The sequence below is a fragment of the Aythya fuligula genome, chromosome 21 (genome assembly GCF_009819795.1).
Source record: "Aythya fuligula isolate bAytFul2 chromosome 21, bAytFul2.pri, whole genome shotgun sequence".
In the NCBI taxonomy this organism is placed as follows: Eukaryota; Metazoa; Chordata; class Aves; order Anseriformes; family Anatidae; genus Aythya; species Aythya fuligula.
This window is the reverse complement of record NC_045579.1, coordinates 6,289,693-6,317,680: the sequence shown is the minus strand read 5'-3', so window position 1 is coordinate 6,317,680 and position 27,988 is coordinate 6,289,693. Positions and strand designations below refer to the sequence as shown.

The window sequence follows — 27,988 nt, the reverse complement described above, 5'->3', positions numbered from 1 at the left end:
ATGTGCCATTTTGTAGATACAGTCTAGAGATAACTCTGAGGCTAATTTTGCACGAGAGAGGCTGCCAAAAAAAGATTTCAGCTAAGACTTCTGGTCCATTCCAGCACAAAATTAATCCAAGATAAATCTGTGTGCATAATTCATAGCTCCCCAAAGTTATTTTAGATACTTATATGTTTATCAATTGCTTCTGTTAAGCTTGTCTTTATTTGCCAGAATCTGAAAGATGCACTTCGTCCTGTGTGTTGTTGTCTATGTCCCTCATGCAGTCATATCCCACACTTGCCACCCCGGCGCCGTCATTAGCAGATGCAGCTTTTTTCTGCTGTGTGTGTGCAAAAAGTGTTGGGTCAGGCTACTTCACCCCAGGGCACAATCAGATCTTGTGTAGTTTCCCTTCTGGCCTCATGCTGTAATGGCCGCCTTTTTCCCAAAAGAAGACATTTAGTAGGGTCATAAAAACTTCCAATTTCTGCACCACCTGACTGCATTATGGCCATACTAAAGGTGGGTGGACTTGAGAAAGTGGTGTTTTATGGCATTTATTGGATACTTGACATTTTTACTCTAAGCCCATCCTGATTTCTTTCCCACAAATGCAGTATTAGCTTTTCACCCTCCCTGCTCCCTGTCCAGTTTCCCACGGGATTTCTCTCCCCCTGCTCTCTCTGGTTGTTTCTGTTGAACAGAGTGCACCTGAGAACATCCAAATATGAACATAGCTTTAAAATCCATGTGTTTTCAAAGGGTTCAAGGTCAGATAGAAGTATTGATGCTGGCCCTGTTGATTATTCGTACCCAAGCTTTCGTCATAACTCTGCTACGCTCTGAGTTGTTAAATTATTCAGCCCTCCCTTTGAAATCCATCTTGAGCATCAGACTCTCCCTCTTCCCCAGTGCTGATTTCTAAAGCCTGGCTCTCCACTGAAATATATGTATATATGTATAAATTCCTTTTTATTCATTCTAAGTTCTTCAGACATTAATTTAATCAAGAAATTCTTTGTTCTTTTATTACAATGGAATGACTAATTACTTTGTAAATAATTTTTGCTTATGTGTATGCTAGCTCAGTCAAGTCTCCTTTAAGAACAGCTAGATAATCTGTTTTTGTACAATGGTTCCTCGGATATAAATGTATTCAGACCTCCACCTATCTTCATTAACCTCTGCTGAATCTGCTCAGTCTCAGCCCTCCCAGCTGCTGAGAAAACCAACACAGACATTAATAGTTAGTACAGGTTTGGATCTGATTTTCCATTTATGTTGTAGTAGACGTGATTAAAGCCTTCAAGTACAATCGCAGCTAAATCCTGTCATAGCCTAGGCCATTATTTTTTTCTTTTCCTATTAGGACTTTAAGCATTTCTTTGACATATTTTTATTGCGAGATTAGGAAGAAAACACTTGACTTGTTTGCAACATTCTCATTATATTCTCTTTATAACATTCCTAAAAGAGAATAAATATAAAATGCTTCTGTGTATTGTGGTCATATTTCAGTCTGACTTTAATATGCTCCATGATTTCCCAGCTCACAATTCTTCTAACCTTGTGGTGACAGTCAAGAAATCCTCATACCTGAAAAAAGGGCAGTTGCACAAGCTGCCCGAGTCTGTATGATGTGTGGGGACCTGGATAATTTGTCTCTGCTACAAAGCTCAAGCCTTTAGGTTTTCTGTATCCTACTTGAGTAACTGCCAAGATGTTTTTTGGTGAGAAAGCTATCTCATGGAGACAAAGCAGCCTTTCATATCACTTTTCCTTTTATTAACCCCTCACTGATGTCGAGGTCATTGGGCTGCTTTTTTCTTACCAGAGAATATGAGAGTCTAGGTTTCCCATTAGGTTTACTTCATCCAGACCTGTTCTTACAAATTGCTTGCAAACTCAAACCGTTTCATGTTTCACAGGGTCTCATTAAGCTACCCATCTGTATAGCTTAATGCCACCCCGTTTGTACACACATCCAAAGGGGTCAGCTGCCTCCTAGCCACTTCCCCTTAGATGGTGGAGGTAAATGTTGATCTTGCCTCGTGAGAATCCTGCTGCCTTGTGTACTCACTTGCGCAGGGATTGCTCGGAGCACACAGCACGTGCAGGTTGAGCCACAGGTGAGTTTTCGTGTCATCTTCTAATACTCAGCTTCCTCATCTTGAGTGCCAAATAACACTTCAGGCTTTTCAGTTTAGTGGAAAACGGCATGGGCAGGAAGAAATTAGTTGAAGTGAAGCCTTTTGTGTCAGATTAAGAGGTGGTTTCAAAAGGATATTTGGTGACTAATTGACCGTGACTGCTAGCCCTAAGGAAACTGTTAACTCCTGGAAGCCTTTTAATCCTGACGGGAATCCCATGTACGCTCCCTGTTTGAATCGTTTCCGAGGCAAAGCCATGACATTTTTCTCCTACGTCTTGCAACTTTGTCCATCTCAAGGCAACATCCCTTCTCTATGGTTCTCACCAAGGCTGTGATGATTAAGCACTTAAATTGATTAATCAAATTTCTTGTGATGAGAACCACTGTCATTCATTAATCTGAATGGGATTATAAATAAGAGCTGGCAGATACAGGGGACAAACATGTTGACAGATAGACCTGCTGGTTTGAATACAAATTACACTATTGCATCTGGAGGATTTTAGCTCCTGGCAGCCTCAGGATATAGCTTCCCTAAAGGTAAAATTAGACTGAGATTAAAGTATCCCCATATTAATAAAGAAATATGCATTTATGAACAGACAGCTACTGCAGGTGGATATGCAGGATTGCATACCAAATATCCTACATCAGGACCAGGCTGTAGATTTTGATTCCTGTGTAATTCAAGAAAGATTTTATGAGGTTAGTTTTAGTCAAAATTCAAAGATAACCCAGCTGCAAATGTGTGGCTAAAATCAGTTTGAATGGTAAACTAGCAGGCTAGCAAGGGCAGTTCCTGTTAAATTGTCTTGAAGTTGACAGCACTGAAAATAAAATTTGTATCAAATTTTGCACTTGAAGAAGCACTGACTAACATTCACTTCCTTGAGAAATAGAACCTTGTGCTTTTAGTATTGGGACTTAGTCCTGGATATTGTTTAGGTGACTTGCACAGAAGGATTTTGAAACCCTCACCGTGTTGCAGTCAGTGGCAAAATTCCCATCAACTGCAGCAAGGCTGGAATTTCGTCTTTAGGGGATTAGGTGACTGTGCAAGTCATTTCTGTCGTTTCTAGAGTGACTGCAGAGCAGCAGGCAGGAATGCTGCAGAGCGTGCTGAGATTAAAGCTCTCCCGTCTTGTTGAACTGGCCTCGTACATTTTTCATAAATATTTCAAGAATTCTTATTAAAAGAGTTACTGGCATAAAAAAATTAAGAGTTTGATAGCTGGCATATAGCATACCACCGTGTTGTTTCCGTTTGTGGTGGAAGGTCAGGGAGCTGCCATGCTCGCTGTCAGAGGAAGGAGCTAGCACCTTATCCACGCTGATGTCCCCGACGAGCAGCCCGGTCTGCCTGCTGCAGGGCAGGGCCCCAGCCCCGAGGACCAGAGCTTGGAGGGAGAGCGTTTGCCACTGCAGATTCCAGCATGTTGTCCTCATTCATTTTCGGGCTGGCTCTGGGATGGCTTCTCCTGTAATAAAGAAATATCTGCAGCAGCTCCACAGCTTTTATGTCACTGCGTGTTTGCATCCCAGGACCTCAGGCAACAATCAGTGCCTTACCGCTGCGGTGAATGCTCTTCCTTGCCTTGCAGGCAGTGACTTTTGCCTTTCTTTGCAGAAGGCCAAAGCCACTTCCCTGCTTGTCATTCTGTTGGTGGTACAAGCAGAAACTTATTTGTTTGGCTGCCTGTTTCTGTGGATCAAAGCCCTTTCCCTCTGGCTGATATAATCAAAACTAGTAATGGTGAATGGATCGGCAGCCAATGTCCATGTTCAGGCTACCTCAGACAGAGAAAGGCAGGGGCTTATATTGAATGTAAACAACCTGCTAAAAAAGGCTTGACCTTGGACTTTAATTTACTATTGAGCTGGAGGTAGGAGATCAATGGGTAAGTGCCAGAGGATTCAATAGTAAGTGGACAGTACCAGTAAATGCTCTTGCTGAAACTGTGCAGGCTACCAGAATAAAGAAAATGTACAGAAAAGAGGGGTTGGGGCATGCTGGAAAACACAGTTACTGACTCTCTTATTTTTATTATTATTACAGTAATTTAACCCACTCTGACAACCCTGTTGGCTTTACCATTATACTTCTGCCTAACTTTTCCTTCATGTCAAACCCAATGAAAAGAATATCCTGGTACCCAGCTGTGCAACCGATTTGGAAAATGTGCACTGGGCAGTACGCTGGGCATTAATTACTGAGCCTCCTTCTGCAGGGGCAGTGGCTGTGTGCCATCGGTGTGTAACAGGGAAGGTGACAACAGCAGCAGCCTCCTGGAGCTCCTGCCTCAGCTGAGCCCGCGTCCTGCTTGGCTTTGCAGCCGGGCTCATGCTTGAATGCGGTGCTGTACCCCGTGGCGCCTCTCACAGCACTGTGATGAATCTAAATGACTGCAGCGTTTGAAATTCCTGAACCTGTGGTGAGTCCTTCAGGTGCTGGAGGAGGTGGTGGTTTACGCAGCCAGCCTGCGAGTGTCCCTCTTGCCGCAGAACGCCAGCTTGAGCCAGCAACTGGGAAAGCTCTGCAGGAGCCTGTTTGTTAGGCTGATGGCCCTGGTAAGAGAGAAGGCATCTGCTGGGAAGGACACTCATTTTGCAGTAAGACAGGCATATTAAAAGTATAAAATCTTGTCACAGACACCACTGCAAGTAACAACCCATTCAGAGCCCTTCCCCCCTGTGTCCCATCCTTCTCTCAGCAGACAGTGTATCACAGAGCATCTCCTCTGAGTGCTCTTTGCTTACAGAAAGGCATGGGAGTGAGGGCATATTATACCCTGGTGCTCACTTTGGGAGTGCTTCTGGGACTGAGCCACATGCTTTGAACGTTAAAGTAGCTGGGAACAAGAAATAGATACAGCTAGATTTTATTCCTGAAGAAACACGTATATGTTAAAAGAGGAAATGTCATTACCCTTCAGTGTTACAAAGGTAGCACAGTTTGGCATCTCTCTCTCTTTTTTTTTTTTTTTTCTCACGATACATAAAAACAGAGTCTTTGTCTTAAGACTAGACTTAAAGGAAACAGCATTTACTGTAAAAATTAAGAGAAAGTGCAAAAAAACCATCACTTTCTAGAGACTGGTCTCCTTCCTGTGTGAGAGGAACATGGAGCGAAGTGTGCTGAAGACGGGAGTTGTTCACAGGGATCTGGATGGGAAGTGCTGAGATGGAGAGCTAGAGTCTGTGCAGGGGGCTTGTAAAGAAAGCTCTGAAGATCGAATTGGGAGGATGGAGGGACTTCTGTAAGGCACGCAGCATGGGACTGCAGGCACCATGAGAGCTGGTTTTGTGGTGTTTTACCCAAGGTTTCAAACTGGCGTAGAAAAGAGCAGATGATCTGAGGAGATGCCAAATGCAGGAAGCACCATACTTGAACAGCTGAGCTTTTCCTGTTTGAATCTCAAAATAAACTCTGGGTAAGTTTTAGAATTTGGGGCACCCAAGATGAGTGCCCATATAAGTAGATCTCTTGCCAGTTAGCCAATATTATTAGGAGGGTAATTTATAGGAGGAAGATGATTAAAACCTGCAATCCTTGCAGTGATTTCAGAATTCCACAGAGGGGAAACGGGTTTGAAAAGCAACCCATTAAACATTTAAATATTTCATAAAATATTAAACACTTCAAAAATTGCTTTCTAACAAGTCATGAGGTAAATAGAAAGATATTTGATAACAAAAACTACCAGAACTGACAGGGTCCTGTAAGGAATACAGCTTGGCTTTAAATTGAGGATGCAGTAACCTCTGCTCCTTTGATTAGCCATAAAACAAGATCTGTGTGCTCAATCCAGAAATCATTATCTAGGTGTAACTGCTGGGGACATCAAGGGCATCAGGAGGGTTTGAAGCACGTCAGAAAAAGAGCCAATACAGTGCAAAATAAATAAATAAATAAATAAATAGTCTTGCAGCAGGCTGAATGCCTGACCAGCAGCCAGTGCCCTGCTGCTGCAGAGGTACACCAGGAGGCTGGCAGCCCCGCAGGCTGGGACATCAGGATATCTGCCTGTGCGTGAGCTCTGCTTTATGGGGAGCAAAGCAGGGGCTGCAGAGACCCCACTGCAAGCCCTGCAGGTCTCCCAGGACTGAGTATTCACACCCTGCACTACAGTATTTTCGTGGTGGAACAGAAAAAGTAAAAATCACAATGAGCTAATGATTCGCTGAGAAAGGCAAGGCAAGGAACGCGGGACTGGACTAATGTTTCATTGCCATAATGTCCCCTTTAACGTTACTTATGAGGCCTCTTGGGTTTTTCAGAGAGAAAATGAAGATCCTAACTGAATCAGTCTTTTATGTTGCAATCTGTTGCCTAAAAATTAAAGGCCAGATTATCTGGGATTTTAAATTGTGGAAATGTTAAGGTGTTTTTTTGTGATTTGCTGCCAGTACATAAGGATTCCTTGTCCAAATTTACAAACTGTAAGTAATTGTTTAAGCTTTGGTGACAACCATAAAACACTTGCCAGCATCGTAGGTTATTCCCATGCACTTTTTTTGTTGTACTATGTCTAAATGTTGGAGGAAAAATCTAAACCTGTCCACTGTCTCTGTTTTGTTAAAATCAGTAGTAAGGAAACATGGTTAGCTGTTTCTTTAGTTGAAGATTTGCTGCAGTGGAGATACTGTAGCGGGAAATTTTGGATGCCTCCCTATGTTATGACACTTTCTTCCCTTTTTAGATCAAAATAAAACCTCCTAGTGTTGCCTGTCTGCCCTCCTGGATTGCTTCTCAGTGTTGCGGGGTTCAGCCAGTGTTACACCTCATGATTTTAAAAGGTTAAACCGGGGCCGATCTGTACAAAGAAATGTTTAGGTCGGTTTTCTGTTTCATACCTGTCAACTTTGTGTCATTTTGCCCTATGAGAGTTGTCAAAAAAAATCTTCTGGCTCTGTTCGCTTGGCCAAGCCCCATCATTGCTCTCCCCCTCCCCAGCTGCATCTTACTGTTCAGGGAGAAAAAGTAAGATTGATGGCATTAGGTTCCCTGTGCGTGGTGTTGGCATCGAGTCAGGGGATTTTATAGCAGCATGTTGGCTTTTCTCGCTGAATTTTGATTAATGGAGCTGGCTGGAGCTGCTGCTGTCTCCCAGCTCCTTCAGCTGACAGGGGCGAGCATAATCTGATGTTTAAATGGATTTGGAACGCGTCTGTGGCTTTAGCATCCGTGTCCTGAAGGAAAGACCATCTGCTACAAGATAACCTGATCTCAGAGGGCACTTACTTCAGATCTGTTTGAGAAGAGAGATGACACACACCGAATTTGAGGGTTCCCCCTATGCCTACTAATTTGGTGGTGAATAGGCAGCTCACGTTCCAGACTCAATTTTGAAGTTGCCCTGCACTTCTAACCGGGTTCCCCCCTTTCAGAGGAGAGTAGCAGAGGATTTTGTGGGTACTTCTTACAGATGCAGATGGAAAATGGTTCCACCATGTAAAGCAAATACGTTAATACAAAGAGCTAACAAACTTTGAGCATTGATATTCCAATTTGTATGACATTCAGATATATCATTTCCAGGAAGGTGGGGTGGTGCATTTGCTGGGATGTGGTGGTGAAAAGAATAGGACGCAATGGTGTCTGTATGAGCAGGAAATGTCCATGATAGAGATGGCAGAGTTGTTTTTACTGTTGCATTTGGACTGGTATCTCTGAAACACGGGTTGTTGCATTGAAAGGAAAATATTGGTACAAGAATTTACAGGCTGCTTTCCCACTTTTCCTTATCAGGGAAAAGTACTGGGGCATCCTTTCACACCTTACAAAGTGTAAGGGTGGGCTGCATTATCCTCAAATGCCTAGAGGCTCCAAGTCACACAACTTCTGCTTTCTGCCCGTGAGTTTTAGTGCTGCTGCTGCTGCTGGTTAGTGTTCTTTTGGAGTATGCTCGCATTTTAAAGGCCCAGGCAACAGAAACAGGGGGCAGACTAGGAGTCATTTTCCCTGTAAGCTTTATCCATGGGAGGTGGAGGTCAAAAAGTACGTATGTTCATGCTGCTATTTTGATGATTTCATTCTCTCCTCTCCTCTCCTCTCCATTTTAGATCTCACTTGTGTTACCGTCAGATTCCATTATTTGGGGCATTTTTTGCTGCTGTTGCCATGACTATGTTTGAAAAGGCTATTTGTTTAGGGATTTTGGTGTAAATCCCATACTGCCTAGGAGAGGCACCAGGGCAGAAGCATCTGCCCAGGGCATTGAGCGAGAAGCCTGGTCTGTCCCCTGCCTTCCCACAAGGCTGGAGGCAGAGGACCTTATTTTTTCCCCGCTGACCTGTGTAGGTCATACTTAGGATGTGTGCAGGCTGCTGCGATGTTAGAAGTTGAAGCCTTACGCCATAAAATTACTCAAGTATATTTTAATAATTTAGAGCCACGGGTCTTACATGGTTTGTTCTCTAAAGATTGATTTAGCTTCTTATTAAGGGAATTGGGAATTCAGTGTGAAAATCTGAACAAAATCCTGACTTTTTTTTTTTTTTTTTAATAAATATCCACTAGTGTAACTCACTGGGGAGAAGAATTTCAAAGTCTGACCAACCCTATCTTGAATTTTTGATTCCTTGCTCTCCTATTTCCGTTCCCAAGGTGTTCTTGTTAAGGAAGAACACCTCAGCATTATTGTATTATTTTTAAATAAGCTACAATTACTTTAAGGAGCTTAGGATAAAAAAATGCACTAATACTTTGATTTTTTTCCTGCAGTTTCCAGAGGTTTGATAACGCAAGATGTGAGCTGCATATAAATGGAAGGGTAGGCTGTTCTAATTGCCCAGCTCTGCCTCTCTGTCCAGAGAAAGCCCTTTTTTCTTTAATGATCAGTCGATTTTAGAAAGGTACAGGATGAAGTGGAGCTGGCAGAGGTGGGCTCTCTGGGAGCAGCACTGGGGCTGCAAATAAGCTGTTTGGAGCTGAGAACTTCTGGAGGCAGGTATGGGCTTCGTGTTGCAGGGGAGTTACGGGGTGAAGCAGGAGGGACGCAGCAAGGAGAGCGTGGCTTTGTCGTACAGGCTGCTGTGAGCTTGGTAGCGCTGTTCTCACCTGGCTGGAGGTCCCTGCAGAAACAGGACCCTTCGCCTCAGAGGTACTCCTGCTATCAGCATGCGTGACTGTCAAATCTCTGCTGCTCTTGCCCTGGCAGCTGGAAGGATTGCCCCGTGTGCCCTCCAGGAGCAGTGCTGGGGCAGGTTTGCGTTGTGCCAGTGGTGTTCTGCCTCTGGACGGTCTCCGAATTGCACCGCTGCTTCCCAGCACGGCTGCGGCGAGGGGAGGATGTTTAACCAGCTGGCTTGTCAGCATGAAGGGGCACCCCTGACACTGCAGTATTCCAGGACAAAGGCTACGCTCGTTGCACGTTCAGATTTCCCACCTACGTGTGTACAACACTCTGCAAAATTTCCAAGAACACTTAGCAGTTTTGCTTGCACCTCTTTGGAAAAGGCATCCAGCAGCCTTCCCTGAAGGTGCCGAAGCTCATGGCCAAAAAATCACTCTGCTCACCTCTGCAAGCATTCAGAGCCTTCCTCTCATCTCATTGTTTTCCTCTCTTCCCTGCTCCGTAGGCTTCTTCACCTGACTGTTGCCTCCTGGAAACATCTTTATGGCATTTTTTGTCCAAACCCTTCGTCTCGATTACTTTCTGTTGGCTGGAGGGGCAGGGGGGACATGAAACCGTTAATACTTAAACCTCTAAATGTCATGTAATTTGCAAACCTCAGCACATCCCTCCCTGAAAGGTGACTGCAGCAGGCTCCAAGGGAAGCTGTTCCTGCTGCAGCAGTCACCGGGACGGCACCTGAGGGCAGGGAGCTGCATCCAAGCCCTCGCCCCAGGGCAGCTGCCCCCCAGGGCTCCCTTCTGGGGACGGGCTGGTGCCTATTGCCATACCCGGTGCTCGTCCAGGAGGTGACAGAAGTTCATGTCTTCATCTCTGTTTTCAAAACAGAAATCAGAAGCTGCTGAAGAGGCTTTTCTCTTCGGGCAGTTCAGAAATCCTATTTCTTTCCTCCTAGAGATTTTGTGAACTTAAAAGGAAATCAGGAAAAAACAATTCTTCTCTGTCCAGCCCATTAATTCAGCATGCTCAGAGCAGAATTAACCTTGGCAAGCCTTGTAGAGGAGAGAGTAATTCTAACCTTAAAAATCTGCTGATTAAAGCTGGTTTCAGGAATTCGATTTCACTTAATGCATTGGCTGAGAGCCCAGCCCAGCATTAACATAACCACAGACACACAGGCCGTGGCATTTTTTTACCTTCCCAGTAAAAAAAAAAAAAAAGGAAAAAGATGAAACAGCTAATGAAACCCCTTTTGCCAGTTTTGAGCAAGAGGTTGTTTTTGTTGTTGTTCTGTTTGTTTGTTTTGGTTTTTTAGAGCCTCCTTTAACTAACTGCATTGCGTGCTGTGCTAACAGGGAGTTTGCCATTGAGCTTTGCCATCCCTGCTTGGGGATGGGTAAGATTTAGTCTGTGACTGTTTGTACTATCTGAGCTTCCCGTAGATAAGTACAGCTTTGAGGTACCACCTGAAGAGGAATCCAGAAACGTGTACCGGATGGTTTTAGTCTCTCTCATAGCTGAGGAATGTGGGTGCTTCCACCATTCAGATAGGTCATAGCATTTAAAACAGCACTTAACAGTACAAGGAGAAAAATCACTTTATCCATTAAGTTATGCATACTTTTCCTTCCCGGGATCTAATTTTTAGTTTTAACTTTTCCTAAGGTTGGGGTCCTTGACTTCTGCATCAGACTGTTTTGGGCACCAGAGTGGTGGATGCACATGCTGTGGAAGCTTCTCCAGAGGAGGGCTCTGGACCTGCTTCCAAGTCCTTGCTGGGAAGCTGTTCAGACCTGGTGATCCTGAACCTTCCACCCTGCTTTCCAAAATGGGAAGACCAGTTCTGAGTCAGCAGAACTCTGTATTAAAGACCTTTTAATAAAGCACCAGGCTGCAGTGCGGCCAAGAATCACTGTCAGGGATTATCTTAAACAAACACTGTCTGCTTTTTTCCCATGCTGAATGGTGGGATTAAAATGTTAAGCTTTTCTTTGGATTATTTTCCTGAGGTTTTTCTCCCCCTTTTTTTCTCTCTCTTTTTTTTTTTTTTTTTTTTTTTTTTTGTGTGTGTGCGTGTGAAATGTACCCTTGACATATTTAAAAACCATTATTAATCTTTGTCATTTATATTTTAAAAATAACTCTGTGATAGAAGCCAGCAGTCTTTAAATCCTTTTTAATTCAGGCCGACCTTGTGAGTGATTATCTTGCGGAGGAGACGTTGCAGCCAGCCTCTCGGTGTACTCGCTGATAAGCGTGTGCTTTTAATGACACACCTGAAATGATGGCTTTCCCTCTGCACTAATCCTGTTACAGGGCATGCTAATGATGTCAAGGCTGGCAAGTTCATTGTTTGCAGAGTATTTTCATAGTTTATGAAGGTGCCTTCGAGACAGAAGAATTATAAATCAAGATACAGCAGCCCCTTTGTGTTTGCACCAAACAGCTGGGATTCCTGCACTGGAGAGATTACAGAGACAGAGCCCGTGTCCCGCTGTGAGCTGGTTTGCAGCCAAGATAATGGCATTACTCAGGCATGACAGAGCACAGAGTAAAATATGCAGGTCATCCAAACAAGTGCCAATAAAGCCTTGATTCCGCACGTTAACCTTAACATCAGTATTTATGACATGGCATCCATATCTGCGGAAACAGATATTCTAGACAATTCAGACAGTGATTTAGAGATAAGATTTTCTAGCACCCATCCGCTTACGTTTCGGCTAACGTGATTTAAAGTCTTGCTGAAGTTTCACCAGAGTGAGGGCCATCCCATCCTGCAGCCGTGGGGAAGACCAAAATTAAGAGTAAGGAAATAAACCAAGAGCATCTTTCCTTGACAGCAGACAGTCCTGCTGCTGACCCAGCGGCACCCCGCAGCCCTCGTGGCAGCACCTGCCCTCCCTCCCTGCATGCAGAGCCTGGGGACAGCTTCAGCTGCTGCCCGCAGACGCTCCCTGTCCAGAGCTCCCACGGAGGGCAGGGGTTGCTGCATGGCCACCGAGAGAGGAATTAATTGCAGAAACTGGGGAGCAAGTCCGAACTCACTCAGTTTTGATGTTTCAGGACTTTGAATACACGGCACACATTCAGTTGGTAAATTTGTTTTATGAGAGCCCTTTAGCTGATGGCATTCAGGTTGCTAATATTTACACTGAACATTTTAAAATATTTACCCCAAATAGTTTTTAATAGTTTTAATATTTAAAATGTTTTGGAACTCATAAACACTAGGCTTGCTTTCCAAATAAGGTTTTTTAATGATATAGCTGTTCTGCATTATTTCCATTCTGTTCTTAGTGTTCGTAGACCAAATTTCCCCAATTTGAACATATCTGTCCTGATGTGCTTTTGTTGGTACCCAAACACGAGAAGAAGGGCTTAGGGTGGTGATAATTTCTGAACATGTTTACTCCCTTTCTGCATGTTTGTTTTTTTTAAGGTCATCACGCAAGTTGGTTGTACGTAATTTCAGCATCTTTCCCTCAAACACAGCACTGCAGAAGGGAGTGGGAATCCCTGTTTGGGACAGGGAAATTTGTCCTTGCCCTGACTGCTGTTGCGTTCGGGAGAAGTTGGGAGCTGTCTATTTGCCTGTTGTATAGTTTGCTCCTACTTGTTGGGAAATGCTCACTGGATTCTAAATATCTTAGCACTGGATTAAAAAAAAAAAAAACAAAAAAAAAAAAGGAAGAAGAAAGCAGCAGCCTGCCATGCTATCAGTGAGGAATTGAAGGGCCAAGCGACAGGGCTGAGCATTTACATCTGCACATCCTGAGCTGCCTTGGCCGCCTGCAGGGCACGGGCACTGCGTGACCCCACACAACACCCTGGCCACTGAGCTGCTCCCCAGGGAGCACCAAGGGCCCCCAGCAGTGTGCAGAGAGCAGTAATTACGAGCGTTGTTGCAATCAGTGCAGTCACTGGAGTAAAGCGAAAAATGAAGTTCCTCTGCAAAATCCCCTGCAGCTGGCTTTACTGATTTTTTTTCCTTCTGTAATTGTAGAATATCGGCATGCCTAAAACATGCATGATCTGTGATCTTTCAGGGGAAATATCTGAAGAAAGCTGCAAGCAGATTGCTCATTTGTTGCAATTTCTCATTTAAGGAAAACTAATCACCTTCCGTAGAGGGGAATATATCATTTTACGCATGCCTGTCCCCACTCCCCACGTGGACTATATTAAAAGCCAGCAGAGTCAGAAAATAATGTTGTTTTTTTAGCAATAAAAGGACTGTTGTGGTTTAACCCGGCCGGCAGCTAAACACCACGCAGCCGTTCGCTCACCCTTCCTCCCCCCTCTCTGGGATGGGGGAGAGAAACAGGAAAGTGAAGCCCGTGAGTTGAGATAAAGACAGTTTATTAAGACAGAAAAATAATAATATCAATAATAATAACAATAATGATGATAATAGTACTACTAATAATAATGTGTACAAAACAAGTGATGCACAATGCAATTGCTCACCACCAGGACAACATATTTTGTGGGCAGGAGTCGTACGGGGATCTTTTAATAACAGTTTTGTGTTTGGTTTGTACTGGGCTTAGCTTCCAACTGACAGTGTTTGAGTTTCAACACACTGGAAATCTGGTTTTGCTACAGGAAGAATTCCTTACCCTTACTCGTTTCAGGTAATTAGACAAGCAAAGTTCATTAAAACGACAACAACAAAGCACTGTCTTCTCTTGTTGCTGTATAAAACAATACATGACAACAATTTTTTCAGTTTACATGCTCTCAATTTTAAATTCGTGTACCTGAGTGATAAGCCATGTAAAATAGGTGTGTTTTTCTTGGGTTCTAGTTCTGCCCCCATGGTGCTAGTGCATCTCCAAGGGGTTTCTCTGCAGCAGAAGCTGAGGACGTTGCTGTGTGGTGGAGCACTTGGTTCCTCCACAACGTGCAGGGTGGGCACAGGCTCCTCTGCTGCAGTGATGGTACCGTGAGTCATTGAGGAACTGGAAAAGCCTCTGTCACCCCTCAAAAACTGACAACAAGGCTGAATAAGGATCTGGTCATCTGCAGTTTAGGGTTTATGTCCATATATAAACTAGAGAAATGTTTAAATTCTGTCCATTGAGTCTTTAACCCACAGCAGTGTTTAAAATGTATTCTCCTAAAATTTTGCCCTGCTCTAACCTGCCATTCTGTTTTACCAGCAGAATCAAAGCCCTGGGCTGACTTCAAAAAGTGCCAGTGTAGCATACCAGATAATGTTCTCTCATTCCTGTCTCTGGGTGCTGCCTTTTTAACTTGCTCGTCATCCGGATAATGATTTCTTTCCCTAACCCTGTATCTGCTTTCTCTTTTTTTGTCCTCAGTGCTTGTATGGCTGTTACGTCCATTCTTCCATCATCCCCACGTTTCACAGAAGGTGCTACTGGCTTCTTCAGGTAGGATGGTGATGGATTCCTTTCTTGTGGTTTTATTCCAACTGAACTTGTACGGCTGTGTTTCTTTTTGCTGTTGGGGAAGTCAGCTGTGCCCTTCTCTGGGGTGTTTGATTGCTTTGGGGGATGTTTCTTGTCTGAAGGGTATAGGAGTTTTCATAAAGTGGTACATCTTTCTTTAGAGTTGTGAGATGTTTTCTCTAGATAAGTTTCTAGCAAATATAGAGCTGATGTGTAGCTCCCTTCCTCTTTATAGCTTGAGCTTAAGTGTACCCTAAACAGAGTCAGCTAAAATGAGACCTCTTCTAGATTTTATTTTATTTTATTTTATTTTCCATTTTGAAGCAAGTCGTGCAGTAGGAACTCAGGAAGCCAACTGCTTCCTGAACATGCAACGTCGTGGGAGAGAAAGCAGCCTGTGGGGATTTGTCTGAATTTAGTGTAAATCTCATGGCAAGCTGCACAAAAAGGGTGGGTGGAACGGCTTTCCTCCAGCAGGGAGTTTAGTTTTGAGGTAGCTCTGTTGGGTTACTGGGTGATTTTTCTCCTCATTGTTGTGGGCACAATCAAGTCCCTTGAAAAGTTGAGCAGTTTTCCTCCTCGTTCTGCAGTGTTTGGGTAGTGGCCACATACGGAGTGGTCCTCGGGTAGCTGTGCTCGGGTTCACTCGCTGAGTGCCTGGGGTGGGTATTTGCTGACACCGGAGTGCTAAATGTAGGTTTGCTGAGCTACTTGTATTGACTATTTACTTTTGCTTACAAATGCTGAGCATGTGGAAGCAATTCATTTTCTTTTGTTAGAAAACAGCACTTGACAAATACTGTAATAATGTTATTGTTCTAAAGATTAAACCCCCGCAGTCCCGAAAACAACTGGGTCTAAGGAAAATGACATCTGTTTGGAAAAGTAAATGCAAAATACTTCCATGTTTTTCCCTTGGTTTGAAATCACACTTCCATATTAAAAAGACAAAGCTGTTGCTCTCTCAGCTGCATAAAAAGACACCCCACAAACCACAGAAGATGCTGCCTACTCAGTGGGCTTAATCCAAGGGAACATACACAAAATGTTAGTGTCCTCTGTTATGCTTATGTGCATCTCCGAGCTCCATTTGCATCCTCAAAATACAAATGTCGTATGTAAGTAAAGGGGCAAAAAACCTTCACTGCTGCAGTCAGAGCCGTTGGTATTTCACCTACATGGAGGAGAACTGTGGTGTTGTGACTTTGCTGAAAATGCAGTGCAACCGTGTTGAATCTACCAACTTTAACCCTTCTCCTAGCTGCAGGAGGTTTTCCTCGCCACCCCTCCAGCTCCTGACCTGTGTACGAAGTTGGATGTGGCAGGCAGCAAGGAGATGGGGGAGCTGTTTATAAGCATGACTAAAGAAGCCATTAAAAGTTCACAGTTCAGTGCACGGAACTGAACAAAATCTCTAAACTTAGAGTCCAGTTTGCCTTGGGCAGCAGACAGCTGTTTGTTTTATTATTTAGCGGCTGTCTCCGCTGGTGCCTGTGATGGATGATGTGACAGGAGAATTCAAAGGAAATTCTAAGTTAATTCTGAACTGTAGGCACAGCATGGCAGCACCGTGTGTGCTTGCTCAGTTAATGTTTTCTCCCAGGTGTCCCCAGTGAAGGCAGAGAGAGGCCTGGGACGGGTGGAATGGCAGATCGCTTGCTTCTCGCAGTTCTTGCTTACAGAGGAGCAGGGAGTTGGTGAGAAGATCCTCATTCTGCGGCTCCAAGAGCTCTGCAAAACAGCTTGGAAGGTGTTGAGCTTTGTGGCGCTGCTCAGGGGCTGGCTGCGGGCATGGGGGGCGATGGCCCCACTGGGAGCCGAGGTTGCTGCACCCGGGGGCTCTGTAAGGCTGCCCCTAGCACAGGGTGGAAAAATGCCTGCTTTCCTTGCAGCTGGACTTAGGCAGCCGTTTGGCCTTGCTTTTTCCACTTGGCACTGCGTGTTGGTTTCTTAATTTTACAATGGAAGGCTTTAAGAACAGTACATAATAAAAATAATGAAGTACTTTTATTATTAAGGTTAATAATAAAAGATTAATGTGAACAATGCTATAAGCCTAGTTCATCAACATGCACCCCTGTGGGGCACAACTCTGGAACACCCTCCTGTCCTATTAGAACTGCCAAATTATTCAAATGTATATTTAATGAATCTGAACTGTAAGCAAGTGTGTTTTTCAGGGGGGGACGGTGTCCTTGTAGCAGCAGCGCCTTGGTGAAGGGACGAGGCCACGGCCGGTGCGAGGAGCCTGATCTCAGTCTGCAGCAGAGCACAAGGATGGTGATGCTGGGTCTTTCACAACTCAGCAGCGGATATTAATTTAGAGAAACAGGTTTTTTGTGCACTTGGAAGGCAGCGTGACAGCCTGCTCCTGACTGAAAGGCAAACGGTGTTCAATCGAGTAGCATTCACAACAGACCGAGTCCTTTTATCTTTTCCAAGCATTTCTTTCAAGGCCCTGGCCAGTAAGTTCATGGTAATAATGTTTTCAGTGTTTCCTGTTGCCAGAAATACTATCCTGGCTTCATTTTCAGCAGGGAAAAAGAAAAATATCATTGTGATGGCAAACTTGGCACTGTGTGGTTGCGATAGCGAGTCTGCTATACAGGATGCAGATGAGATTTCCTCCTTTGTAATCTGAAGTTTTGTGGTGTGTTTTTTTTTTTTGAGACATTTTAGTCTTTCTTCATAAAAGGTTTTAAATGCTGCCTTACAAAAACAAACAAACAAACAAAAAACAACAACAACAAAAAAAAAACCAACAACTTTGTTTTCTTTTTAATAGATTTTGTAATTGTAGAACAAACATTGTAATGCCTCTGCAGGAGACCTTCCAGCTCTGGGCACTCAGCCTCCCATACTGACTTCTTGGAGCTGAGTGAAGGAATAATGACAGAGGTACTGCTGGTGGTTCTCTACACCGTTTTCATATTTTTCTTTTGCATTCCCGATTTCTAGAAAAATAAAGTCATGGTCTGCACAACACACAGACAAAGAGAGAGATGATGAGGTGAACAACTTCTTCAAAGAGCATTTGGGAGGATATGGAGAAATCTTCAGTAGCACCTTAAAAACAAGGCTGCTGCAAAGCCTCCCGGACTCATAATTTGCTGCCCTTCTAAAGGGCTCCCCGTGGTTTCACATGCCCGGCAGCACTAAACCCAGTAGCTGAGTATGGAATGGTTCTTTTCTTTTTGGCATTACTGGTGAGCTTTCTAAAAGAAGCAGTGCCTTAGCTGTCTGCAGTCAGCCAAGCACAGAACAGCACTGTGAAGTCTTTTTTTAGGTGTGAGTGATGGCAGGTACTCCTGGAAAGCCGTCAGCACACAGGCACTGCCACTGTGCTGGTTGGCTTGTTTGCCAGCAGGACGTTCGTGTATGAGCACACGTGCTGCGTGTGTTCAAACCTTCAAAATGGCACCAGATTTTCTGTCAATAGAAAAGAAAAATGTTTGTACTCATAATGACTAACGCAGGAAAAATGTGGATTTTCAGAGATAGTCTATTTTCAAACATTGGCACAGCTGACTACAAAATGCAGAGTTCCCTTCTGTGTACTGGTAATTGGCACCCCAGGAATTTAAAATTAATCTAGTGCCAGGTTCCCAGGGCTGGCTGCTGTGAGCGAAGGTTATTGGAAGCAGGCTTTGTCTGTAACCATTAATACCAACGTGTTTCTTGCTCTTTCCCACTCCCATGCAGTACAGCTGGAGACTCTCTGTTGGACAGTGATGGGGAGCAGGGCTGATGGCTGGCATTTCCCATCCCACCTTTGGGAGATTCTGAATATCTTTCCTTGTGTTGGTGTTAAGAAGCTGCAATTGTGGGTAACGATATGTTGAAAACAGTCTTTCTTTCTCTTGTAATAAGTCATATACAGACCATGCTTGCTAGAGAAACATGCTATTTTTTTATGAATTCACAGTAACTATATATATTAGTTCTTTATGACATGGGAGAGACCTTTTTCATATTGCTATCTTTTCTGTAATTGTTTGCTTACACATAGAGAGGATATGTATTTGAGGCACTTTGTTTTCATTAGATTATTATTTGTTTTTTCCAAATGCCTTCCCACTTGCTGCAGTAATTTAATAACAACAATGGTCACAGCAAAGAGAGGCCAGGAATTGTTGACAGAAGGCTGCTGACATGCTAGGACTACCTCTGGCTCAGCTATAAAAGAAAAAAATTGGAATAAAATAAAAGGAATTACGAGCAAATATTCAAATAAAGCCTATGAATTAGTTCAAAGAATATTCATTAGCTTAGCCATTTGCCGGTACCATTTGCACAGGTGAGATTTTCTTGATAAACATGTTTGTGGAAGTAGGAAGTGCAGGGAATACGGATACCTCTGGATGTTCAGTCTGTTGGCATTTACCCATTCATCACAGCCCATCAGACAAATTAAGGCTAGCAAGCGTTTGAGAGCAATATGTAGGCAGATACCTTTCTCACACGGTGTGCACATTAACTGCTCGCTGAATTATTTACAATGGTGAAAAAAGTGTGTAAATAGCAAAGTGCTCCCAGATAACTCCACAGAGAGGAGAGTGGCACAGGCCAGCAGGGCGCAGGCTCATCTGCCAGCAGCGGGAGGACAGGGCCTGTGTGCCAGCAGGGTTTGCCTTTTCCCACGATGGCCCTGAAAGGCACCTGGAGGACTTTTCTCTTGTCTCCTGCAGACTTGTGTAATGTAGAAAATCTGCACCGTCCTTATCCTGCCGCATTGCCCCTGCACTGCTCTTGTGGTGGGTCAGACATGCCAGGGCAGGAGATGCCAGTAGCTGCCAGCGAGCTGTTGCAAATCAGGCTTCACAGGAACGGCTGCAATGCAAACATCCAATCTTGTAGTAGCTGAAAACCAGCTGTGTTGCATCATTATGCCTTGCACGCTCTCAGGATTCTCTCAGCAGCCAGGGGAGTCACTGTGAGGCTTTGCCACAGAGCAGAAAACGTCAGGGGGAAATCCAGGCAGATAGCAGCTGTACAGGTGTGATGTCCAGGCAAGAAGTCTGTCCTGGAAGGAGTAAGTGAGACATGCTGAAGGGGACGTTGCAGGTGTGCAGAGTGCTGTTAGTGGTGTTTAATCATCCTTCACGCAGTCCTGCGTGCACCAGCTGCATCTTTCAGAGTATCTATAAGCCATAGCTGATAGCTCACGCTGTGCTGCACCAAGCAGCAGCTTCCGCTTCCCTGGCTTGAGAAGCAAGTGACAGCTTGAAGAGTTCGGTCTTTTTTAACACGAACTGGAAATATTACAGCCTCATAAAAATTCCTGAGACTTCTGCTCGGTAATAGTTTTTATTTTGCATTTGGGTAAAATAGAAATGACTGGGCAATAAAGCATTAAAGATCTTGCACTGTGTGTGGGCACTTTAGCTAGGTCCCATATTGTTGAAGGAATGAGGTGTAAGTCAGGCACTTGGCATAATGAGCCTTTGCCTTTTTTCCAACAGGAATGCAAACTGTTGCTATTATGCTAGCACATTTTCACAAAGTGTGAATGTTAGCCCACATGACAAAAATTAGCTGTGTATGGCAGTGTGACAAGGGATGGCAGGGGTACCTAACAGGCATTAGGGTGGCCTGGCATCACGAGCTGCGGCTCCACAGCACCGCAGCACTGATCTGCTACGTGGCCATGGGACCGTGACAGACGAACCCCAGGTTCAGGATCCCTGCCAGAGAAAGGACGGTAGCAGTGATGTTCACATCCCTGCACAGAGGCACTCTGAGACCTATTGCCTTTGGCACTATTTAATTTTGAAGTTCTTCGTGCAGGGTCTCTGCCCCAGTGTGGAGGCAGTTACTCTGTGATTGCTATTAAGCTTAAGGAAATCCAACAGAGAATACAGAAGTAAAGTGGAGTAAACTGCTATTTATTCCAGTGCCTAATCAGAGCCTATGCGTATCCAAGGGTTAAAAACACTCATTTTAATCCCAAGATTTCTACCTGTGGCTGGAAGGTGAAGCCTCCCGGGATTTTCACAGGGAGGTTTTGCGACACTCACCATGCACAACATGGTTTCTGGGGCCTGAAAAATCCAGAGACTTTTTTAAATTATGTCAGTCTCTCTGATGTCACACATTTCTAACCCCCTATTTAATCCTGAAAATAAATTTCAAAGAAACCCTTTGAGAGGTGTTAGCTGTGCTCCCTCACAAACACTTGAACCCTTTTCGTTCATTTTGGTCAGAGAGGAGAAGCTGTTAGGTACCCACTTGCCAATCTCAGTGAGACTCAGTCTCTGCAGGGATCCCACAAAATGAAGCTCTGTTTGAGAGGAGTGAGTAATTAAATATGTTTGAAGGCTCCTTTCATGGCTCTGGACTTTGCATAAAGCTCAAGTTCCATTTAGTGTGAATGCCCCAAAGCTTAAATTGCATTAGTACAGCTTTTCTAAAAACAATTTGTGTTGTGCTTCGTTGTACCTACAGTTCTTTGGACAAATTATTTTGGTCAGTAGTCCAAAATGCTTTTGTTATGTTTGTAACATGAATTGCAATTACAAATTACAGTGCAGGAGCCTTTCCTTGATTTCCTTTTTCCTTAGAAAATCTCACCTGTGTTTCTTATGTAACTCATTGCTCTGAATAAGGGTTGCCACCGTGGGTTTTCCTCTCTCCTTTTCTTGTTTTCAGGACTAGCTGTGAAAACGGCCATTTGTTTACTCTGGTTACTCCTTCAAATCTGTAGCTGTCTATAATACAGGATGCAGGCATTAAACCCAGCAATAAAGGGAAAAGAGAAATGAAGCGGTGTGTCATGTAGTTCATGTAGTTCCTTAGAGATGAAAATTATTAATTAGTCTTATTATCCAGAACATGCCAGTCTGCTAATCCTTCACCAGACAAACTGCTTTATGCCTCCAATGCTACATTCTATCAGCTCTGCGAAATGATTGCTTTGAATATAAAAGACTGTGCACGATGGTTTGGTTGCCATCTTTATTTGTCAAACCAAATAAATGGTGTTCTCGCTTGTATTTGACAACTTTGGAAAGGCAGAACAAAAAGTAAAAGCCCTTGAATTTTCTTATATACAGTTGTTCCTTTAGTTTAATCTTCTTTTGCAAGTGCATTCTCAATGAAGTGCTCATCTCTAAAGTACAGGAATAAGTGATTATAAATATATATATTTGCCCCAGGAAGCACTTCTATTTTTTTCTTTTTTTCCCCTTTGAAGGTGGATGCAGCCCTACTTGAAGACTTTTTGGTCAATCTCAGTATTTCTGCAGTGCTTTAAAAACAAATAAAAGTTTTGTGATGCCTTGAAAGAACAACTCTGCTGGGCATCTTCTCTGTTTGACTGATGAATTTTGGGCAATGCAGGTGCTGTTTGTGGCTCGTGGCTAGCTGAGGTCTTGGCCAAGTCTCTTGCCTGGACGTGGTTGTTCATTTTTGCGGAGTTTCTGCAGGGCAGAGGTTCCCCCCTTGGGAGCGCGGGGTCAGCCGGTGCAGCAGTGGTGGGCGCTGCTGGTGTCCCCGAGAGAGCTGCTGGGGAAGCAGCCCCCCGATGGCACAGCAGAGGCTCTCCTGGGGATGGTTCAGCTCAGTAACGTGCTGTGGGCTGTCCTGCACTCGTCTTCTCATTCCTCTCTTTATTCTTTTCACATGAACAGCCTAAAAAAGACCAAACAAATAATGTAAGACAGTGCAGAAGAGGTAGAGTATCCTTTAACTTCCTGCTATACAATTATGACCTTTTTAATGAACATGTAGATGTGTTTTCAGGGCAACTGTATCCATCGAAACCCATTTTCAGTCTTTGAAATAGTTCAGGCATACGTTTGCGCACACACACGCACTCCTGTGATCTATTCAAGTTGAAGGTTATTTTTGCCTGATTTTTCTTCCTTCAAGTTTTGCTTGCTCACTGATGTTAACTTCTTATAGGGTCATTGCCTTCACTAAAATTAAATTCCATCTGGCAAAGCTCATCGCAAGCTGTTTTCTAGTGATCTCCTCCCTCTTGGTAAGAACAAAGCTATCCAGCGCACTGGATTCCAAACTCACCCTCCTTTGTTTCACAGGCAGTACACCCCCTCTTTGATTAGAGGAAGGACAAAACATAGAAGGGGACCACACCTATGAGGCCTACTTTTGGGGAGAACCAGGAGTGTGTCTATTTTACATCTGTCTTCACACTCCAGACCACAGAAATAAATCAGGGCGTTGTTTTCATGAAAAATGTTTTTCGTGACAAAAATCTGTAGTAGATAAAATTGAACTTGCAACTCATCCTAGGCCATACCCTTTTATCAGTCTGGATACCTTCAAAACAAAGATGTGTTTTGACACTTGCAGGATGAGGAAAATGGGTCTGTGGAGAAATGCAGCAATAACCCTCTTCTGATGTTCGAGCAAAGGGGAAACAGGGAGGATTACAAATGAACTGGTATCTAGAAGGCTGGAAACATTTTAGCAGGAGTGCTTTATCTTTTGTAATGCTTTTATAAATTATTTATTAACACACTTGCTGCATTTTCCCTTGAAATTGGATAGAAAAGCAAAATGTATAGCAGGCAGATTATATTCTAGAAGAAAGACGTTAGTGATTAAAAAACAGTTTCCAACTATTTCAAACATATAACTTTATTTTAGACGAGTAGTCTGCTATTTTTGTATCACTCTCCACCATTTTAAAGAAAATGCAGGATTCATTCTTCAGATGTATGAGAAGACTGACACTAATGCAAGCAAACTAAAACACAGTCAGAGTGCTTTAGCTGTTGCTTAAATAATCTGTTGTCATTTATAGAAGAGATGCATTTCCCAAACTGCTTTGGGACGTGCCTTGGTTGCTAATCAAGAGGAGTTATTATAGGGGCAACATAAAAAAGTCCAAAACATGGCCGACTCCTGAAAAAATGGAAAGCAGATTTTATGCTTTTGGCTCTTTGTGGAAATGATGCACCATTTGCACTTTACATCTGACTTGGGGGACTGAAAGCAGTGTATCTGTCACTTTATAGCTGCTGTAATCCTGCCATGTGCTATTGGCACACTAATGTGACGGGGGAGAGCAGCACGTGCCCGAGCCAGCTGTGTTACCAGGCAGCATTTTGTTTGCAATTCAGGCAGCACCGCGCTGATGTGACACTGGCCTTATGCAAACAACCTTGCCTCTATCTGTTCCTATCGACATCTTCCAGGGGCACCTGCGTTATCAAAAATGTATTTTGCCCCAATGGTTACAAAAAAGAACAGAAAACAGGATTAGTTCCGGGATGCCTGAGGACCCTGCTGAGGTGTCACATTGCTGGAGGATATAAAAATCTTTATGACACAAATTGGAACCGGATTGCTTTTGCTGGAGTGTATGCCCACCTGTTCGCCTACGAAGATCCCACCAAGTGGGCCCATGCATGCTTTCAGACTCTGCCCTGTTTTGGACCCGTGATGTTATCACCAAAGTATCCTCACAGCAGGAATCGCAGTCAGAGAACAGCACAACTCAGCTGGAAATTAAATCGAGACACAGATTTCGAGTTACTTATTAATACTCCCTGTATACCCAGGATTAGGTTTTTGGTGATGCTTAAATTGAATTCTAATGCTATTTTGAAATGTATAATGTGCTGAATTTACTTCACCTCAGGTTTGAGTTAATGGTTTATTAAATTACGCACCTTGCAGTAGCAAGGCTGTTTCCTGGCGTAGGACATTTAGGCTTACAGACGGAATGCAGCAATTTTGCTGATCTCATCCACGTACTCCCTGGCCAATTATTAGGTCTGCAGGTGTCCATGAATGTATTATACTGTCAATTGAAGTTTCACCTGCACTGGTAAGGCATAATGAGGGATTAGGTTGGAAATTTTGTGGTGAATAAAATTGCAGTTTGAGTTTAGAGATTTAGAGTACATTTCAGGGTAGGTGTGAGAGAGCTTGTAGCAGACATTGCTTAGGCTGAAGTCTCTCATTCTAACACAGGACGTTTTTTCTTTCAATATGTAGTGGTTTGGCCTGCAGTGAGTTACATCCCTTTTGTATGCCATCTATTAAGGCACTCTTTTCTAAGTGTTTCAGGCAAATCACTTCCCAGTTGCCTGTGGTTTTGAATGCTTTTCTTGCTGTCCTTCTGCCTGTGTGAGCTTCTCACTTGTTATCCAGGTTGCTTTTATTCTCAAAATCATCTTTTATTTCTGAAGGAGTATCTGTCTATTCCTCTTTTGTTGAATGGCTGCCTTCAACTATCTCCTGCTGCCTTACACTGCTGCCGTCTGCTCCCAGATAATGAATCCTCTGAGGTCTCCTTTCTTGCCCAGCCCCGCTCACACGAGGGGCACAAGCTGCTGCTTTGCTGTCATGATGGTCTGGCGCGGTGTCCGTGGCTCAGCTGAGGACCCTTGCCTGTGTCCATCACAGCTGATGGGCTCTTTTCCTGCCTTCTGCTCCGATCCACCTGCCTGTGCTCCAGTACAGCATTCTTTAGGCAGAGATGCATCCTCCTTATGACTGATTGTGTGGAGCTGAGCTATGCAAGGCAGGGGATTTCTCCTGATATTTTTATTGTAAGAACTGAAACCTTCCCATGCTGTCTGAGGTAGCCTCCTGTAACATATATATATAACGTATATACTAAGTACAACAGTTGTCAACAAATTGTTTGGTATGGCATGTCCTGCCATCATTCTGATGGGCCTAGTGCAGGTTTTGGTGGTCAACCAAAATTTGTATGAATGCAATGCATATGCACTAAAAAGCTATTATTAAGCAGCCGTCAGGAGTACCAAGCAGACACTTGTTAAAACCAAAGGTTATTTTGGTGTTGCTTGGTTATTTCTTAAAAATTCAGCTAACTGCATTAGACACATATGAATATCGAAGGTATCGGAGGTACTCTTGGCCTGTCTCACTCCTTTTGTTCATTAGTTAATGCATCTTGTGGGAAGACTAAATTAATGGTACTTTAGAAGGCAGAGGTTTTAAAACTGACGGCGTTAAATGGGAGCTCTCTAAGGCATGACACTAGTAAAGAGAAAATGCTTTCAAGTAAGTATTAAGTATAGCTTCTCGAATGTCCTTTTAGCTTTCAAGCTAAACAATGTTTTTTAAAATCATTCCCCTGATTTCAAGTATGAAAGCCAACAATAGAGGCAGATTTTCCTTCAGGTTTATTTATTTGCTCTGGTATGAAATAGCATAGCAAACTTAACGGGATCACCTCGGAAGAGCTTATTATGATGATTATTATTATTATTATGACAAAACTAAGTATTCTGGCAAATCCAGCTGAGTTTTTGAATAGCAGGTGATTCTCAGGGAGAAGCCTTTACTTTTAGATATTTATCTGAAAGTATCACAAAACTTTAGATTTGTTCTTCCCTCAGTTCAAACTGACCTTTGTTCCAACAGCAGGGCCCCCCCCGCCACAAACCGATGAGGGGGGAATAGCAACATGCAGTGCTACCTGTCGGGTGTACCTCAGGGTGTTTCCTGACATGAGAGGCTAGGAGTGAAAGTGATATTGAGACTCCTTTAATGTCTTTGGGAGGAGAAGAAAAAAAAAAAAAAAAGAAAAAAAAAAGAAAAAATTGTCCAATTTATCCACGGTTAAAGAAACTCTATTGCTCTATTTCTCTGTGGTCAGAAATACCTGCTCTGACGAGAAGGGCCTTCTAGAGCTCTAAGGGTATAGAATCCAAAGGGTTCATTAAAACCATGAGGCACCAGAGGGACAAGCTTGGAATTCTGAAGCTTCATCTAGGAAATCATGAAAGCTGTGCAGAAAGACAGCTTGAAAGTGTTCTGCACAATGTGCTGCCGCCCACAAGCTTCTCCACAGGGCCCTCACCTCTCGTCGTGGCTTCATTAGGCCCAGCCATCGGCGCTCCATGAGGAGCCACAGGGCCCCGGCACGGGAGGCGACGCCATGTCACTGCCCTCTGCAGCCCTCCCAGACAGCCTTTGTAGGATTTGCCCTTCACAGTTCAACTCGACACTGCAATCATTTCCTGATGGAAAAGGGGAAGAGGGGTCTGCTGGCCATTTCACTATTCCTAATGCTTGTTCCTGGAGTGTGATGTAACTGCCAGATCCTAGAGTAAATGAGGCTGCCAATACACAGGAGGAAACTAAACTCTAACGTAACATTTGAGGTGTTTCCCAGTGTTGTCACCAGCTTCCGAAATAGCAGCAGCGATCCTGAGTGCAGATCTACATTTCTAACGTGGGGGTAGAGCTTTTCGCCTCACCCCGAGGTCTGTGGCCATTTCTCAGGGCCACTCTGGAGCGCTGTCGCTGGGCGGCTCCGGAGGCCCAAGAGCGAAGCTGGGCTGGAGAGAAGAGGCACAGCCGCTCTGCCGTGTGCCCAGCCTCCCATCCCTGCATCAAGGGATCAGTAATTGCAGCCATTTTTTGGTGAAAGCAGAACATTTGTGTTTATTTCTCTTTATAGCCTATATCTGTGGCTTCTTTAGGCATTTTGCTCTTCTGAAGATACAATACTAGTGTCCGTAGTGCTATCAGACTGCAAGGAGGCCCTTCATCAAGTCATCATCATCTACCTTCCAGTATGGAGGTACATGTAAGGTCTTTGCTGTATTGTGAACATAAATAAGTCTGGTTTTATTGCACCCACATTAGATTTTTAATACATTGGAGAGTTGTTGCCTTTCTGAAATGCATCAGTCAAATTTTGCTCAGCTCATGCTTTTGTGAAAGAGAGAGAGAGGAAAAGTAAAAAACAGAAACCAAACCTGAAAAACCTACCACTCAGGGGTGACAAAGTAAAAAGCTGCATCTGTCCTGAAAGGAATTTGCCTTATATGCATAATATGAAGCCTTGTAGGAAAAGGAATTGATGTAGAAAACAAATTCCCTTTTCAGCCTACAGGAAAGAGAATGGAACCACTACATCAGTTTTGATGTGAATGGGTTGAGTGAGGTACAGAAATCAGCCCTGAACTCTTTCTGCAGTGTTTGGCACTTGCACAAATAGCTTGAGCCTGAAATGCTGTTATTCTTTCAGTTTTATTGAACATTAAATCCATCACAAAATATGCAGAAAGAAAAATGAATGTAACATCTTTCAAGGTCACTTATGTGGATTGTTTCTTTGCAGGTAATGTAACTGCATTGGGCTTTCTGTAATAAAGTGGCATCAGTGCAGGAAACCATACATTTCATAGTATGAACTCCAAATCATACAGCAATGTTCATCTTTTTACAGAAAAATAGGGCAAATATGTACTGTAACCTGCTACCTCTAAAGTAAGGCACTCTGATTAACAGTAATTATAACTATTACAGAATGTCATATCCTAACTGCCATTTACTGACCTTTTCTTCCGTGTAATTTTCTTCTCAGGAGCCCAGGTAACTGCAGAGTGATTCTGTAATATCCC

At 43.6% G+C, this 27,988-nt stretch overlaps 1 protein-coding gene across 5 annotated transcripts in view; it reads left to right on the top strand.

The window, feature by feature from the left end:
• CAMTA1 (calmodulin binding transcription activator 1) overlaps positions 1 to 27,988 on the top strand; it is a 333,202-nt gene that overhangs the window by 197,819 nt on the left and 107,395 nt on the right. For all 5 annotated transcript variants that reach the window (XM_032201387.1, XM_032201386.1, XM_032201385.1 and 2 more), the window contains one exon: positions 14,541 to 14,612. In XM_032201387.1, the coding sequence (XP_032057278.1) occupies positions 14,541 to 14,612 (72 nt within the window). The remainder of the gene's footprint in view (positions 1 to 14,540; positions 14,613 to 27,988) is intronic.